The sequence below is a fragment of the Schistocerca nitens genome, chromosome 1 (genome assembly GCF_023898315.1).
Source record: "Schistocerca nitens isolate TAMUIC-IGC-003100 chromosome 1, iqSchNite1.1, whole genome shotgun sequence".
NCBI lineage: Eukaryota > Metazoa > Arthropoda > Insecta > Orthoptera > Acrididae > Schistocerca > Schistocerca nitens.
Genome location: NC_064614.1, coordinates 811,629,189 through 811,646,983, shown reverse-complemented (window position 1 = coordinate 811,646,983; position 17,795 = coordinate 811,629,189). Strand labels below are relative to the sequence as shown.

General features: G+C 42.2%; 1 protein-coding gene across 5 annotated transcripts in view; it reads left to right on the top strand.

The window, feature by feature from the left end:
* LOC126262599 (polypyrimidine tract-binding protein 1) overlaps nucleotides 1–17,795 on the top strand; it is a 267,901-nt gene that overhangs the window by 165,651 nt on the left and 84,455 nt on the right. For all 5 annotated transcript variants that reach the window (XM_049959377.1, XM_049959370.1, XM_049959355.1 and 2 more), the window contains exon 5: nucleotides 2,120–2,257. In XM_049959377.1, coding sequence (XP_049815334.1) covers nucleotides 2,120–2,257 — 138 coding nt within the window. The remainder of the gene's footprint in view (nucleotides 1–2,119; nucleotides 2,258–17,795) is intronic.

Genomic DNA, 17,795 nt, shown 5'->3' with positions numbered 1-17,795 from the left:
TTGATCTCATCTCCCCCCCCCCACTCCCCAAATCAGGTCCTTCTTGATCTCATCCCCCCCCCCCCCTCTCTACCTGGAGTGCAGCCTACTAGTCAGAGGCTTAAAAACTCACTCTTCCTTCTGTCGTGGAGACTGCCCTGCAAAGCAGGGCGATATTATTCCTACTCAACACACCAGTAATGCTGGGTAGCCTATATTGCAGGAGCTGGAAAAATTGTTTGCCCATATCTCCTATTCTATTGCAGCTGTTGTTAAATAACTGTTGTTGTTCATATTAACCCTCCACGGCGTTGATACTCACGATGTTTGCTGTTTGTGTAACAAGTTTGGTTGAAATCGATAGAGTAGTTTGGGAGACCCCCCCCCCCACACACACACACATACACTATATATATTACAGTCTGCTATATAATATGACGTTCTAAGACATCCATTCTAACTCATCCACTATTGTGATGAAATACACAGGAGGGAAAAAAGTTCTTACTCATGAAGCTGGTCACGTGCATCATATCAGGAAAGAATATACTCTGTCAATAGGACTAATCAAGAAAATAGCAGACAAATGTGGACTTCTTTGTGCATCTATAAAAACAATACTGTACTGACTCTGCACCTCCCTTTCAAGCGTTGTCATATTTTAATGCTGTAACTGCAATGTGTGCTATGAATGCATAAATTCGTCTTGTGTAATGCACGCGAGTTATTTCGCTGAACACTTTTAAAGTGTTCAAGGCAGCGCTTATGAGTTTGGACTTTGCTGTTAACCTTTTTTGTCAGGTGTGAATGAAAATAAAATCATAGTCTTGATCCGATTTGCTGTCCGGTGGCTTCTCGTATAAGCTGGTTATGGATCACAAAAGTAAGAAGGAAACATCAAACAGCGTGTAACTGCATGCAAATGCAGCTGTTGTTAAATAACTGTTGTTATTCATATTAATTTCTCAATTTTCCTCTCCTGTTTATTCGCACTGGGTCGCTACTATAATAAATTTTCATGTTTGCGCAGCCGTGTTGTAATAGAATTTTGTAACACGTTAAGAGCAGCCGTGTTTGTTTTTAATCCAAATTTAACAGCGGCCAGCTACGTTTTGTTTGTTTTTAATCGAAACTTGAATTGTTCGACGGAGCTGGTATAGACCGACAGCCACATTTTTCGGAACCACATCCTACCCCCTAACTCAGATCGCTATCCCCAGTGTGGCGTGTCTATGTTGGTTCGCGCTGATTTTTCCTGTCCATTCGGGGGAGGCGGCAGATTTTTCACCATAGCAAGGCTGCTCAATTAGGACTTCAGTCATCTGCTTCAGAATTATTTAGCCTACATCCTTTTAAAACCTTTATCTTAAGAGATCTGGCCAGTTTTCTTGGATGTCGTTGGAACCTGTTCAGATTCTTCCATGAGACAGTGGCGAAAGATTTGACAGCCCATTGCTTCAGAAAATATGTCCACCATTAAAAAAAATGTTACTTAACTTACAAAAGAATTTTTACTAACTTTGTATAAGCGTATGTAGATTACGTGTCGGATTCCAAGAGACATTGCGAGACAGTTAAAAATAAGATTTGCAGCTTACGCGACTGTACAGCACTAGATACCTTCGCGTGTAGGTAAATAAACTGTTGCAGCAATAACGTACTTAAGCATTTATTAGACAGTTATCTAAGACTTTACATCTCTGGATACTATTCTTGTAGATACAAAACACCTTAAATGATGTGACCATACGCCATCGCTATGTGAATTAGTAAATTCTGATGATGAGTACGTGCAGCAGATACGAGAACTAGCCCCGAATATTTCTGCACAGGAACGGAAATCCGCTTATAACCGTCCACCAAGTTGCAGAATGTATCAGAACATTGGTCTTTTTTCTAGCTTAAAATGCATATCTCTCTCACACACACACACACACACACACACACACAGACAGAGAGAGAGAGAGAGAGAGAGAGAGAGAGAGAGAGAGAGAGAGAGATCGACAACAACATAATTATATTGATTTCTCTTTGTAGGAAGACTGTATTGATGATATGTGCCCGTCTCGTATCCTCAGATCATCGATAAAATTCTTTGTGCTTTAGACAGTTCAAATATTTTGTGTATTTGTATTTACAGAACGCGTCGGCACAGGCTGCGCTGCAGGCCGCTTCCGCCTTGTCTGGTCAGAACGAGACCCAAGGCGGACCAAACACAGTACTCCGTGTCATCATCGAGCACATGGTCTATCCAGTTACTCTAGATGTGCTCTGTCAGGTGAGTGTGAAACAAACTTAACCCGCTGTGCGGCATAGCACCTAATTTAACATGCTGGATTGAGTGAGAAAATCATTTTAAAGACAAGATTGTGCTTGAAGCCGTTAAATAATAAGCTTCGGATTTGCACTGAAGGTGAAAGTGGGTTGGAAATGTAGAAAGGCAAGGGTTTGAGAAACACTGCCGCTTAAATAGTCGTTGTATAGGGGAAAGCGGTAAACTGACATAACGGCACTAAAACAGCGTATCTGAGCGTAATTGGCAATTCGCTTGGCAGACCAGAATGCAAGCGGACACAAGAGTAAACAATACAGGCCTTGGCTGTAATGACAGCAGGTGTGATCTGTCATAAATGGTGGATATGAGGGGTAAAACAGTTGTGAAGGTAAGACACAACAAAATTTACAAGTTATTAAAGGAATACTCACCGCACATGGTTGGCTTCAGCATTTGGTCATTAAAGCTTTTGTGGGTACCTTTACTCAGTTGGCGACCTTACTATCTGATGTAATTTTCCTCAGTTGTAGCCTCACCCAAATGCATTCTGAAGTCTTCAGTTTCCAACAAGAAATCCTATGGGAGGGAGGGAGAATATTGGCGTTAAAACTGGAGACGTTGATATTAGATACTACGTTAGACTTCAGATTCTGGCACTGGTAGTGTCCTTAGACTTTTGTAATACTTACACCTGAAACAAGGTAGCGTATGTATTTCGGTTCCGAACTTGTAATTTGTTTGTAATGATTGTTGCATTGACGGTCATTTGAATAAAATGTCAATTTGTTCTCCTAAAAGTTCGATAATGTGCAGTAAGTACTATTAAAATACGTACTACTCATTTGTCACCTTCAATTGAGGTATAACGAACTTAAATCTGGCCTCATTGGATGTAATAGGAAGTGATGCCTCCCCGCTCTGCAGTGTTTCCAATAGATGTCCATGTGTTACGCTTAGTGAAGTTCACTTTCAAAGGTGAAGTCTAACACACAAAGCGGTAAAAACTCTTAAATTTGACATACTGAAAGTAGTAATAGATACACATAATGCTACACAGGGTCCGACAAAAAGACCTCCCATATTTCGAAAGGTTGTGACAGATACGGAAAAAATACTTTTATTTGCGAACAAGAAATAGTATCCATTTAACATTGGAGTATTTTAAAAATTATGCAAGGTAAATGGTGTCCACCATTGTTGACATATTGACGAATCCTTTCCCGAATTTCACCATAGTTGGTCTTATTTCAGGTGGATAGCAATCACTTTCTTGGTGATTGCCTGTCGGGTGAGGGGGTGGGGGGAGGGGAGGTGTCATGAAATTTAATGACGGACGCAGCATTACGGTTTTCATTCATTTTTTTTTTTCATTTGTCAGCTCACATCGAGGAAAACTGGTTGTCTTTAATTACTGTACCGTGTAGTTGCAAAAGTAGGGGCACGTTAAACGCTCGGCAGTTAAACAGAAGCTGTTGTGAGCCATAAAGCAGATCGTGGGAAGTAAGGTAGAAGCTGCTACCACTGAGAGCCGCGGGAAATAGCTGGCGGCTGTTGGCCACCGTGTAGCAGAGTTCGCTCCCGTCCGGTTCTTGCACAAATAGCGGCCGGAAGCGACCTTCCGTTTCCTCCTGCTAATATTTTCTCTGTACACAGCGTGCTAATGGTTTCCCACACCTCGCTGTCTCGTGTTAGTCGCACTGTCGGAAGCAATTTGCACTCACAAACGGAGAACAGCCGGGCACTGGGAAAATCATTTATTTATTTGCATTATTACTGATCTGCGTAATCCGAAAGTGTAGCTTTGGCATGTTCTTTGTATCAGAAGCGGGCTGTCTGGTTTCTTTCGCCGGTTTCGGAATTAAATGTTGTATGAAATCGTAAGACCAGGAGCGGTTGTAAAAATAATTTTATGTAATGAAAACTTTCGCGAGATTATTCCTGAAGACCTTCGGAATAATGAAGACCCCCCCCCTTCTCATTAACACGATTGTTCATAATACGTAATTGACAGTCTGGGGGCCAGTATTGATGGTTTGCGCAAAGGCTTTAAAAATATTAACGCGCTCTCAGCATATTGCGCAATATATTTTACTGTGTTAGGGTGGTACAGTATTTCCTAATACACGGTTTTTTCTGCCGAAACTTCATTATTTGCAGACAACAGTAGGAAAGGTAGAGGAAAGTAATCATCTGTTGACGTGCATTGAGGGAAGTAACTGGATTCCATATTAACCGCTTAATCAATAGTTGGCAGTAGAAGCATTCGACAAAAGTATGTACGCGGAGGGAAATACCATTGCAACTGCTTATTTGTTCGTTCCAGAAGCTTGAGTTATGTATAGTGGAGATACATAACAGCTCAACCTACCAATCCTCTATAGTAATGCATCTTATTCTTTTCATGTTTATAGTAGGATGGTTTGATAAGTCTGGCATATTTCCATGAAAGAGTGGAACATTATTCCAGTGATCATATAAAGAATTTCAATAATGTACAGTGTGCAGTTAATGTTGACAGCCGTCTAGTTAGTGTGTCGACTGCGATTGAAAATTGAGAAAAGTTTCGTGCTGTGAAACATTTTCACTTGAAGGACTTGACTGCCGCAAAACTCAACACGGAACTGGATGAAGTTCACTTGAACTCAGCACCATCGTTGAAGACCCTTTACGTTTGGAGTAATGAATTAAAAATTGCAAGACGAGCACCGAAGACGAAGCGCGCTCCGGCCGTCCAGTAGGGCCAGCACAAAGGAAACCATTGACAAAATTCATGATACTGTAATGCAAGACCGACGAATATAAATTCGTGAGATTGACTGTAGGCATCACAACTGAGCGAGTGCATAATACCTTGCACGAAGAATTGCCTATGAAGAAGCTGTATGCGAAGGGTGCCGCGATTGCTCGTAGTCTACTGAAAACACATCCGGCACAGCATTTCAACACAATGCTTGGTAATATTTAATCGCAGTCCGCAAGACTTGCGAAGAAAGGAAAGACGATTTCGTCAGCTGTCACTGTTTTTCTTTCTTTCTTTTTCTATTTTTTTTTCGGGGATTCCCAAGGAATAATCCTTAATCATTATTTGGATAAAGGCAGAACCATAACTTAACCTCGTTACGCTTCATTGCGGATCGTTTGAAACTTGCAGTGGCTGAAGAAAGACTAATGTTGGCATGCAAAAACTGCTGAGGGACCAAGGTTATGCACCATCCCACATATCATAGATAACAAAAGGCGAAAATGCCTTAATTGAGCTTGGAATTGGTATCTCATCCACCCGATTCACCGACTTAGCCCCAAGTAACTTCTTCCTGTTCCCTATCTTGAAACTTTGGCTTGCTGGGAAGAAATTACACCAAACGAAGTGGTAGTTCCAGTCAAGGAGTATTTTGACGAGTTTGACAGAACCTGTTTTTCCGATGGGATGGAAAAACTGGAGTATCGCTGGATCAAGTATTTATCCGTCAAAGGAGACTTTATCAAGAAGTTACAGTGCGTTTAAAATTAGTTGCGACTTTGGGCAGTTCCGTGCGGAGCGAGTTGCCAGCGTGTGCTGAACGCGTCAGCATGCGACTATAACAACGCCAGGCCTTCTTGGCTTTCTTTCTCAATCGATTTTAATGAAACTATGTGGTAATAAACTCTAAGCCTCGCACATCTTATAGCTTCATTTGTTAGTTTCATGATGAATTACCGGTTATTTCGTTAATTGTTATTTTTTGCTGATATTTCGGTATTAGCTAAACCACTGCAAGACGTTCGCAGTGTAAAACAGGGGTCGCTATGAATGTTCGTTTCATGCGTGTTAAGTCGTATGTTGCTGCGTATGAAATTCAGGTAACATATTAAATTGTTCGTTAAAACTCATACCATATAGCCATCTACGTTGAGAAAATGAAATTATGTGAAGGGCTCCGTCACGAACGCACTTGCCAGTGAAAAAGCCAAAATGAGACATTCATAAATTCCCCGTATCTCACTAACTGTCTGAAATATAGAAACAACATTTTGGCAAATGATAGTACGCAAAGAGAAGAGTATTTTGCCATATGATCTATATGTGAAACTTCCATATCCAACGCAATATTTAAGCAACTGATTTTTTAATGAAGTAATGTAATTTTGAAGGAGCATCAATAAATAGCCTGTGAAACGAGAATTACTGTGGGTTTTGCAAGAATATAAGCGAAGAAGGTGCACATCTGTTTATACTGAAAATGGATTTTCTCATAACTAAATTGATATGTCCCGCTTTCAGTCTCTAGTTAATAATACGCTGTTTTACGATTCTGTCACTATTTCACCTGCATTTGAATGTTAGTGAGAAATTACCTGTAAACTCTGCTGTGTTTAGGCAAAAGAAGCAATGTTAAGACAGCAACAAGAGATCTAGCGTACTACTCAAAACGCGACACAGTCCTTTACGAATCCATTTCTTCTCAACTACATTCTTGGTATGGCTGACGACTGGAGACCAGTCCTGTGATAGAATATTTGCAATGACTTCTTTTGTCAGCATTTCTACTTCACTGTAAATTTCTTGTTGTTTTTTGCCACATTGCTTTTCGCGTAATCTCGTATATTCTCAGTCTGATTTAAAAGCATGATACGGAGGAAGCCTGATGGAACTATGCTCTTTAGCCTTAGCCATTTCGACGACCTGGTAGCGTGGAGCTTGTACAGCACTAAAAGTTCCATTAACTTCGCCTTAGGCAAGCTAGGTTCAATTTTATCCGGTTGATCATTTCTTTGTACCCAGAGGAAAATAGCCATATTCCTACGCTGCATCGTTGGAGCTTTATCCATCACAACCGAGAGGTATTGCACGCTGTCCATTACTATTGTCGGATTTGGAGGAATATTTTGCAACAGAAAATTATATTTATAACTGGTGAACGTGTTCTTGGACGACCCCTTTAATTGCAAATATCGTTTTCATATGTGCTGCACTGTTATTAATGCAACGCCAACACGAAACACTTGTTCACAATACCTGACGACTGTAGGACAATTCAACACCAGAAAATATCGCGAGCTGATGAACGTGGGTGCCTCTAATGCTTGACACCACGTGGTACTGTGTGTCCACGGCGTGGCAACAGGGCCGCTTAACAACCGAACTGCTGGCGGCGTGGTAGGGAAAGCCGGCTTGCCATTGGGGTTACCTGGACAACGGCGTCATGTCCTCTCAGGTGAGCCAAACGTCAAAAGTCGCAACTAATTTTAAACGCACTATAGGTGAGTTGTTGACGAAACATTTTTTTACCACGCTTACCAAACCACCCTCGTGATCGCTTCAAGCATCGTGGAAAGTGAAATCCGACGAGTATGTGAAACAGTCTTTACTGTGCACGTAAGGTGGAATGAAGTTCACCAATTTGTTGAAAAATTCCTTGTTCACTCTTAAAAAATGATAGTTACCTGGTTCTGCAGAAAATTCTCTTGGCCATGGGCAGAATGCCTTCCAAGCCTGTTTTTCGCCTACCGCCGCTTCCTCATGCATTTCTTTTTGCGGTACGTAGCGATTGCTGTCGCAATACTGTGTACATCTGAGTTCTAAAACCGCGAACGCAGAGATTTTCTCTATGGAGACAGTTCCAACTGCCTGCCAAGTCCCGGGCATAAATATGGCACAATAATATTGTGCCGATCTTGGCCTCACACTTTCGCACATTGTATTTATAGAGTATTGTAGCACAATAAATACTCAAGGTGTGAGGGACCTCATAAGATTCGCCGTTGGTCAGGAACGCACACGGCTATTCGTATACCTTGACCAGGTTAACATCCTGGCAGGAGTTACGTACTACGAAGTGAGTTCTCAGTGGATGGGGCGTAGCGCATTTGTGCGGTGGCGGGCTGCCAGTGTGCAGCTTAACATGGTGTACCCATGGGTGAAATTCTGCTTTGCTCTGTTGTTTTGTGCTGAACTTCGATCGCGCTGTAAGGCTAGTACGGCGGCTGGATAAAAGTTCGGATACTCGACCTTGAAGCGATACGACAGTTAATGTCACCACTTCATAAATAAAATGAGCTGATCATTACGTAGGCCACTGCTCATATACTCTTTGGATGTATTGTCTTTTTATGTAAAATGCTATCGTATTACCGCGGCAGTTGTTTCCCTTCCGTTAGCATCATTTGGGCGTACCACAGCAAACGTGCCTTGGGCAGCATTGATCTGCTATCTACTATTATCTTTGTAGATGTGTAAAATCCTCAACGAATTCAGTTTAATTAACAGATCTGTAGTCTATGATTACACATTTGACACCCAGATATCTCGCATATGCTATTCGACACATGATCTAGGGCTTTACATGTACTCTTCCTCTTTCATTAACGGCTGCCTTCTTCGTTGTGTTCGCACCATTTACACCACCCATGAACAAAAGTTGAATGTTTCCATAGGTTTTTCTTCGAATTTTTCGGCGAAACGTATTTCTATATATGTTCCTCAGAAGATACATCGAGATAGTTCGGTGGCAGAGTCGCCTGGCTTTGATTTACACCGTTGTGTTGTGGTCTTCAGTCCTGAGACTGGTTTGATGCAGCTCTCCATGCTGCTCTATCCTGTGCAAGCTTCATCTCCCAGTACTTACTGCAACCTACATCCTTCTGAATCTGCTTAGTGTATTCATCTCTTGGTCTCCCTGTACGATTTTTACCCTCCACGCTGCCCTCCAATGCTAAATTTGTGATCCCTTGATGCCTCAAAACATGTCCTACCAACCAGTCCCTTCTTTTTGTCAGGTTGTGCCACAAACTCCTCCCCAATTCTGTTCAATACCTCCTCATTAGTTATATGATCTAATCTTCAGCATTCTTCTGTAGCACCACATTTCGAAAGCTTCTATTCTCTTCCTGTCCAAACTATTTATCGTCCATGTTTCACTTCCATACATGGCTATACTCCATACAAATACTTTCAGAAACGACTTCCTGACACTTAAATCTACACTCGATGTTAACAAATTTCTCTTCTTCAGAAACGCTTTCCTTGCCATTGCCAGTCTACATTTTATATCCTCTCTACTTCGACCATCATCAGTTATTTTACTCCCTAAATAGCAAAACTCCTTTACTACTTTAAGTGTCTAATTTCCTAATCTAATTCCCTCAGCATCACCCGATTTAATTTGACTACATTCAATTATCCTAGTTTTGCTTTTGTTGACGTTCATCTTATATCCTCCTTTCAAGACACTGTCCATTCCGTTCAACTGCTCTTCGAAGTCCTTTGCTGTCTCTGACAGAATTACAATGTCATCGGCGAACCTCAAAGTTTGTATTTCTTCTCCATGAATTTTAATACCTACTCCAAACTTTAATTTTGTTTCCTTTACTGCTTGCTCAACATACAAATTGAATAACATCGGGCATAGGCTACAACCCTGTCTCACTCCCTTCCCAACCACTGCTCCCCTTTCGTGCCTCTCGACTAGTATGACTGCCATCTGACTATTCTTTGTCGCATATTCACATCACTGTGAGCTGCTACTGAGGTATCGTTGGTAAGCACTGACCTCTAGTTATCAACATGCAGATTACAAATGCTGTTGGAGTTTACAACTTCAAAATATACATGCATCTGCTTAAAACTTGGGTAACTTTGATACGCTGGTTTCCCTCCAGGCAAAGTGTACTTCCGATACAGCCCATGAATGACGTAATGTAATACTTTTGACTACGCACGAATTTTCTGTATCCATTAACTGCCTTCTTTCTGCTGTTAGGAATGAAGAATAAATTCTTATCGCTGGTTTACGTGATCTTTTAGCGATTTGGCTATTTATGTAATTTGATAGATTAACCTCCATTATGTCAGCACCAGTTAACTGTAACATGCTTGTGCTTGAGTCAAAAAATGTTCAAATGTGTGTGAATTCCTATGGGACCAAACTGCTGAGGTCATCGGTCCCTAGACGTACACACTACTTAAACTAACTTATGCTAAGCACACGCACGCACGCACGCACGATCGAGAGAGGACTCAAACCTACGGTGGAGGGGCCGCGCAATCAGTGACATGGCGCCTCTAACCGCGCTGCCACTATGCGTGGCTGTTCTAGATTCCTGGAGCCCAACCATACCGACGTATTCTGGGTGTTGTTCCTCTTATTTACAGTAAGAGTTCGATTCCAATGATTCGCTACACCATTTTATGTTTTTCAGTGCCCGTGACAATATTCCTTCAGATGTATAGGTCAGTGTTTTCCCGCTCGGATTGAGACGAGAGGGAGATAGCGTGCGTGCTGTGTCCCAAGCATTGCAGGAGTGCAACAGCCTATAGATTTAAAGCAACAGCATTAAGTGGGAGATTCAGGCATATTTTAAAAGTTCCTACGTGCCACTCATTACTATTCACACAGAGGCGTTTAAGACGTCATTTATCCTACTCAGTGAGCACTTATGGCTGTTCCTCTTGTCACCCTGTGATATTCATGACCGCTTTTCTCGTAGTACGAAGTAGAGAAGCGATTATTCTTCCAACAATCGCCTTGACTATCACGGGCGCTGCTTTGCCTGAGCAGATAAGGCCTATACTCATTGGGGAACAATGTGTAGTGGGCTAGCTCCCACTCTAATAACTTTCGCGCTATCAAGGATACTACTGCCGCAGGGCGCTGTTGCTTCCGTTCCGCCCAGAAGGAATTCATTGTCCCGTCGCTCGTATCGGAATAACGTAATATAATGAGCCACCATCCCCACGTTGTGGTTGGCGAGTGTTATGACAAAAGCTCACATTTTGGTTGAATGTCCCCTCCTACTGGCTCTCCACCCAAACCCTTTTAATTCGTGTTTTTCGTTTTTGATATGGGCGGAGGGCGGAACTAGTTCTTCGTTTTCTCCGAAAAAGTGGACTTGATTCCCAGAGCTAGCGTTTCAATCCTTTCTGGGCAGTGGTGGAATGTGTTGCGGTATTTCACGCTACATGGTGGCCACTGGCGGCTTTGACCTTATCTGCTCCGCCAGGCGCGCTGGTCATCGCTCTTCCACTCTTGAGTCTCATTGGTTATTACATGCAATTGTTTCAGGAGTGTCACCTTCTATAAGACTCAGATGAAAGCAAAATCTAAAGGACATCTTATCCACGATAATAACTGTTGACGAAAGAACAGTTGAACATATTTTTGGTACCTTCCTTCAAGAGAGTGGGGCTTATTTCCACCTTTAAGGCATTTACTGTTACGGATTGGGGGAAGGGAGGAGGCAGTTGTCCCGCTTGTTGAGACCCGGGAGACACTTTACTGTGCACACCTATCTACCGACCTATTAATTTCTCTTGCCTCATTTTACTGTTGGCTGTTCTAATGATCTGCTTGACGTTACTCGCGTTTATACTTCTACTGTTAAGGATCTTCCCTCAACCCGGCTAGACGGTTTATTTATTACGGTACTGTCGTAAGCCTACTGTGGGTTGGTGGGAACTCAGACATAAGGGACGCGCCTCTCGGTGCATAAAAGCCAGGAGGGAGGGGGGGCGGGAGTGAGTCCTTCTTTGCTCTCTGGCCTGCAGACCACCCCATCCATATACTTTTTACTACTTACGCAAAATATTAATTTCAGTAGCGTTGTTTTATTGCTTCTCTACATATCTCCTTCAGCAAACTATAGATGGATTATCCCATGAACGACGGACCCATGGTCCTACTGTTTTATCCCTTAACCTCTCTCAACCAACCAACTAACCGAACAGTGCATTTGATTTGCGTGACAAAGCAAACGGATACCTTTTTAGATGGATTGAAGTGCATTACACGCCAGTTTCCTATGGGAATCAACAAATTTACTCGAGATTGGGGTCCCGCATAAGTTCCTGTTTCTTTCTCGGTGTTCAACGCCTGTCAGCGATAGACATCTATATACCGAGCTGAGACCCTTTTCACTGGGAACCGTATTCGTAGGTGGAGTTTTCGGCGAGTGGCCTTCCCGTTCCATTGGCACGCCACGAACGAGTTGTCCCAGTATATGTTCGTGAAGCAGAAATTGGCCGAATATCCGTAACGCGGAACAACAGTGCACCGAGGCCGTCCACAGATTCAGCCAAGTACAGTGTTAGGATTCGTGTGGACTCCTCCACATACATGAGCGCCAGGGTATAATGAGCTCGGATAAATGCCTTCCCCTTGTATAGGCAGGGTGTATATGACCCGGGACAACCGGGAAATCTGGGATAAACCCTGGAGTTTTAGTTTTCAGATAAATTTTTGTAATTTTGGCTGGTAAGAATCGATACTCTAACAAAGGATATTACTGTAACCAGCTCCTGCAGAATAATACTGCAACAATAAAACGTGAACGAGAAAGAAAACGAAAATAAAACATAAATTGCAAAGGAAAATGGTTCAAATGGCTGTGAGCACTATGGTACTTACGAGGTAATCAGTCCCCTAAACTTAGAACTACTTAAAGCTAAGGACATCACATATATCCATGCCCGAGGCAGGATTCGAACTTGCGACCGTAGCAGCAGCGCAGTTCCGGACTGAAGTGCGTAGAACCGCTCGGCTACAGCGGCCGGCTAAATTGCAAAGGAAATGTTTCATAAACAACAACAAAACAAAGTGCTCATATAAGCGTTTTCCAACAGCAAAAGTGTCAAAGGCTTTAGGAAGACTATGCAATACGTCATAACAACAAATTGCCTCCGATGAGCATGACGTCACAACTGTTTACATTAGATTCGTTAGCAGTTACGAGCGGGCTCATGCTCAGTTGAGTGGCTACGAGTGGTACCTTGTCCCGTTTCTGGCTACAGAAATATGGCTGTTGGCTGTGTAAGCAGTCGCAGCAAGCAGCTAGATGCAACCTGGAAAAATTTTACTGCCTCTCTCAAGCTGCCAAATTCATATTCTTGAGGAGAAAAGAAAATCTTGTTTCGCGAAGCGCCTAGCATACAGCGCACGTTGGTCTATCCATTACTCATATGATTTTGATGCGCATCCCTGTTCGTTTTTGAACACATTCTGTAAGTTGATTTCTGAAAGAAGGCTAGGCGCAAATTGAGAAGCGTATAGCACGTGTGACGTAACACGACACTACAGCGCGACACGCACGTGCCGCACGGGTCGCGCGGGTCCAGCGCATATTGCGACGCGTACAACATACTTCGCACGCGCCGACTGGCGACGCTCTGCGCTGACTGAACCGAAGCGCGCGCAACCTCTTATCTTTCTCAACCGATTTTACAGAAACTATTCTCTGAAAATAAATGATTTTTGCCTTACTTGTAGCGTTATATGTCAGCTTCGTGCCCATCACCTCGCTAATGACCATTCTTATTGTGATGTACACATTTTGGTAAGACACTACGCAAAACTCAAAAAGTTTGCATCGAAAATTAGGGGTCGCTATGATTTTGCGTTTGGTGCGTATTACACCATATGTTGCTGCGTATGAAATTTAGCTAACATGCTGAATTTTTGTTTAGACTTGGGAGGAGATCTGTATCTGCCTCCGATCTCGAGAAAATGGATCCCATGTAGCGCGCTCACTTCCGATCTCACGCCCGCGAGAATGAAATACTCGCAACATCTCTCGTACCTCCTAAACCGCTCGAGACATCGAAACGAAAGTTTGGCGAATGATAGCATACAAGGAGGAGAGTGTTTTGCCAATTATTAAACACACGGAACTTTCTTATCCATGGCGATATATCACTATACTTATACTTTTTTTATTTACTTCACTCCAGTGACTGTAATTTTTTAAGAGTAATCGACAGCTAGCGAAACAAGAGCTTCCTAGTATGAAAATAAACATGAAATTTCTTCTTTTATGTTAGTGCAAACCGATACTATCAGGTTTTTCGTAAGCCATTGAGCTCTGTAATTGCCAATTACTTGTTTAATGAGGCCCTACGTTTCGGAATTCTGTCTCAATAGCTGCTGTGAGATGAGTTTGGCAAATTACATTGTGACAGAGGAAGTACAATTAAACCAGTCACCAAGAGAAATGTGGCCTTTACTCATAAATGGTGATGCTTCTTCGAATGAGAAAAGGTTAACAACTCACACAAAAACAGATTGGCAATTCTGTTGGAATGTTGGTGGAATCCCCGTAATCCATCGCATTTTTAACACTGAGTGACGGGAATGGAAACTTACCAAAGGATTTTATTCCTTCTCTTGATCTGAGCAGTATTAAAATAATGACGAGCGTTCCTTCAGGCGGAATGATAGGCACATGCCAGATACTGTTTACTCACCTAGCGCTCGCCAAACTGACAATGCGTGATCGCGAATAAAATAGTTGTTGAGAAAAATAAACAATTGATCTGTCGCACAACACAATGGTCAGTGTATTGTCAGCAGCGAAGGATGATGCGCGCGACAGCCATGTGTGCCTTGAGATGGAGTTCGAAAAGCATTGTCATGAAAGTAGATCTGCCTTTGTCAGCAGCACATTTCAACAAATTAAATATATCTAATCATAACACTCTTTTAGGATATTCCTACTTTCGTAATAATAACGACCATTTTCTTCATTTGTGTAGCCTGTTGTTGTATAATTAGTTTATTAATGCTGATAGTGTCCATGCAACAATTGAAATGCTTTTTCTCATCACGGCGAACCAATTAAAACATTGTTATTTGTGACTGCTTTTCGACTGTTTCTAGCTTGCAGTGGAAATGTGATGTTCACATGCATGTAGTACAGTGTGTCGTATTACATTATAACATCCATATCAGAGTAATCACAGTGAAACTTCTATACTTCAGATCTTGGACGCTTTTTACCACAAGAACAAAGGGATCACACCTGTGGAGATTATCCCATTCTAAATTTTTGTAACAGATCGTACACATACGTTAGCTTACTAGGCAGCGGGAATATAACCATGCTTTACTTTCCTGCCTTGATTCTTAATCACATGATTTTATAATATTCCTTGCTTCCTTATTCACTACCCTCTGTCCCTTCTTGCGATCTGAAAACATCGCGGAGGCATATGGTGCAATTCCAGCGGCCAATGGCTCATCAGTTACTGAAGTATACATTTTTCTTGACAGAAGAAAAACAAAAAACTATGCACATATAAATAACAGAAAAGTATAACATGCTAACGAAGAAAGCTGGAGCGTTTAAATGGCGAAAAACGAAATACTACCCAAAGGCAATAAAATTCAGTACACAGTAACGAAAAATTTATCGTATGGGCAATATTACCACTGCTCATATGCGCCGTTCCGATGTGAGCATATGGCCGGGCTACTTTCCCGCTCCCCTCCTCAAATTTCCCACGATGCTAGCGAGGCAAGCGCGACGCGCAGCGCGAGAAACTGTGCCTCAACCACAACGCCGCGCGACCTGGCGCAGGCGCGTGTCGCGTCCCAGTCGCGTCGCAATTTGCGCGGTCGGGCTAGGCGCAAATTGAGACGCGTATAGCACGTGTGGCGCGACGCAGCGCAGCGCGCGTTTTTGTAACATCACAGGTTCAAATGGGACCGCGCAAATTACGACGCGACGCGACTGGGACGCGACACGCGCCTGCGCCAGGTCGCGCGGCGTTGTGGTTGAGGCACAGTTTCTCGCGTCGCGCGTCGGGCTTGCCTCGCTAGCACCGTGGGAAATTTGAGGCGGGGAGCGGAAAAGTAGCACGGCCATATGCTCACAATGGAACGGCGCATATGAGCAGTGGTAATATTGCCCACACGATAAATTTTTCCATACTGTGTAATGAATTTTATTGCCTTTGGGTAGTATTTCGTTTTTCGCCATTTAAACGCTCCAGCTTTCTTCGTTAGCATGTTATACTTTTCTGTTATTTATATCTGCATAGTTTTTTGTTTTTCTTCTGTCAAGAAAAATGTGTACTTCAGTAACTGATGAGCCATTGGCTGCTGGAATTGCACCATATGCCTCCGCGATGTTTTCAGATCGCAAGAAGGGACAGAGGGTAGTGAATAAGGAAGCAAGGAATATTACAAAATCATGTGATCAAGAATCAAGGCAGGAAAGTAAAGCAAGGTTATATTCTCGCTGCCTAGTAAGCTAGCGTATCTGTACGATCTGTTCCAAAAATTTAGAAAGGGATAATCTCCACAGGTGTGATCCCTTTGTGCTTGTGGTAAAAAGCGTCAAAGATCTGAAGTATAGAAGTTTCACTGTGATTACTCTGATATGGATGTAATAATGTAATACGACACACTGTACTACATGCATGTGAACAACATATTTCCACTGCAAGCTAGAAACAGTCGAAAAGCAGTCACAAATAACAATGTTTTAATTGATTCGCCGTGATGAGAGAAAGTATTTCAATTGTTGCATGGACATTATCAGCATTAATAAACTAATTATACAACAGGCTACACAAATGAAGAAAGTGGTCGGTATTATTACGAAAGTAGGAATATCCTAAAGAGTGTTATGATTAGATATATTTAATTTGTTGAAATGTGCTGCTGACAAAGGCAGATCTACTTTCGTGATAGTGTTTTTCGAACTCCATCTCACAAGGCACACATGGCTAGCTTGTGCATTCCTGTCACGCAACATTATCCTTCGCTGCAGACAATACATTGACCATTGTGTTGCGCGACAGATCAATTGTTTTTCTCAATAACTATTTTATTCGCGATCATGCATTGTCAGTTTGGCAAGCCCTAGGCGAGTAAACAGTATCTGGCATGTGCCTATCATTCCGCCTGAAGGAACGGTCATCATTACTTTAATACTGGTCAGATCAAGAGAAGGAATAAAATCCTTTGGTAAGTTTCCATTCCAGAAGCTCAGTGTTAAAAATACGATGGGTTACGGGGATTCCACCAACATTCCAACAGAATTGCCAATCTGTTTTTGTGTGAGTTGTTAACCTTTACTCATTCGAAGAAACATCACCATTTAAGATTAAAGGCCACATTTCTCTTGGTGACTGGTTTAATTGTACTTCCTTTGTCACAATGTAATTTGCCAAACTCATCTCACAGCAGCTATTGAGACAGAATTCCGAAACGTAGGGCCTCATTAAATAAGTAATTGGCAATCACAGAGCTCAATAGCTTACGAAAAACCTCATAGTATCGGTTTGTAGTATCATAAAAGAAGAAATTTCATGTTTATTTTCATACTAGGAAGCTCTTGTTTCGCTAGCTGTCGATAACTCTTAAAAAATTAGTCACTGGAGTGAAATAAATAAGAAAAGAAGTACAAGTAGTGATATATCGCCATAGATAAACTTCCGTGTGTTTAACAATTGGCAAAACTCTCCTCCTTGTGTGGTATCATTCGTCAAGCTTTCGTTTCGATGTCTCGAGCGGTTTAGGAGGTACGAGAAATGTCGCGAGTATTTCATTCTCGCGGGCGTGAGATCGGAAGTGAGCGCGCTACATGGGATCCATTTTCTCGAGATCGGAGGCAGTTACAGATCTCCTCCCAAGTCTAAACAAAAATTCATCATGTTAGCTAAATTTCATACGTAGCAACATATGGTGTAATACGCACCAAACGCAAAATCATAGCGACCCCTAATTTTCGATGCAAACTTTTTGAGTTTTGCGTAGTGTCTTACCAAAATGTGTACATCACAATA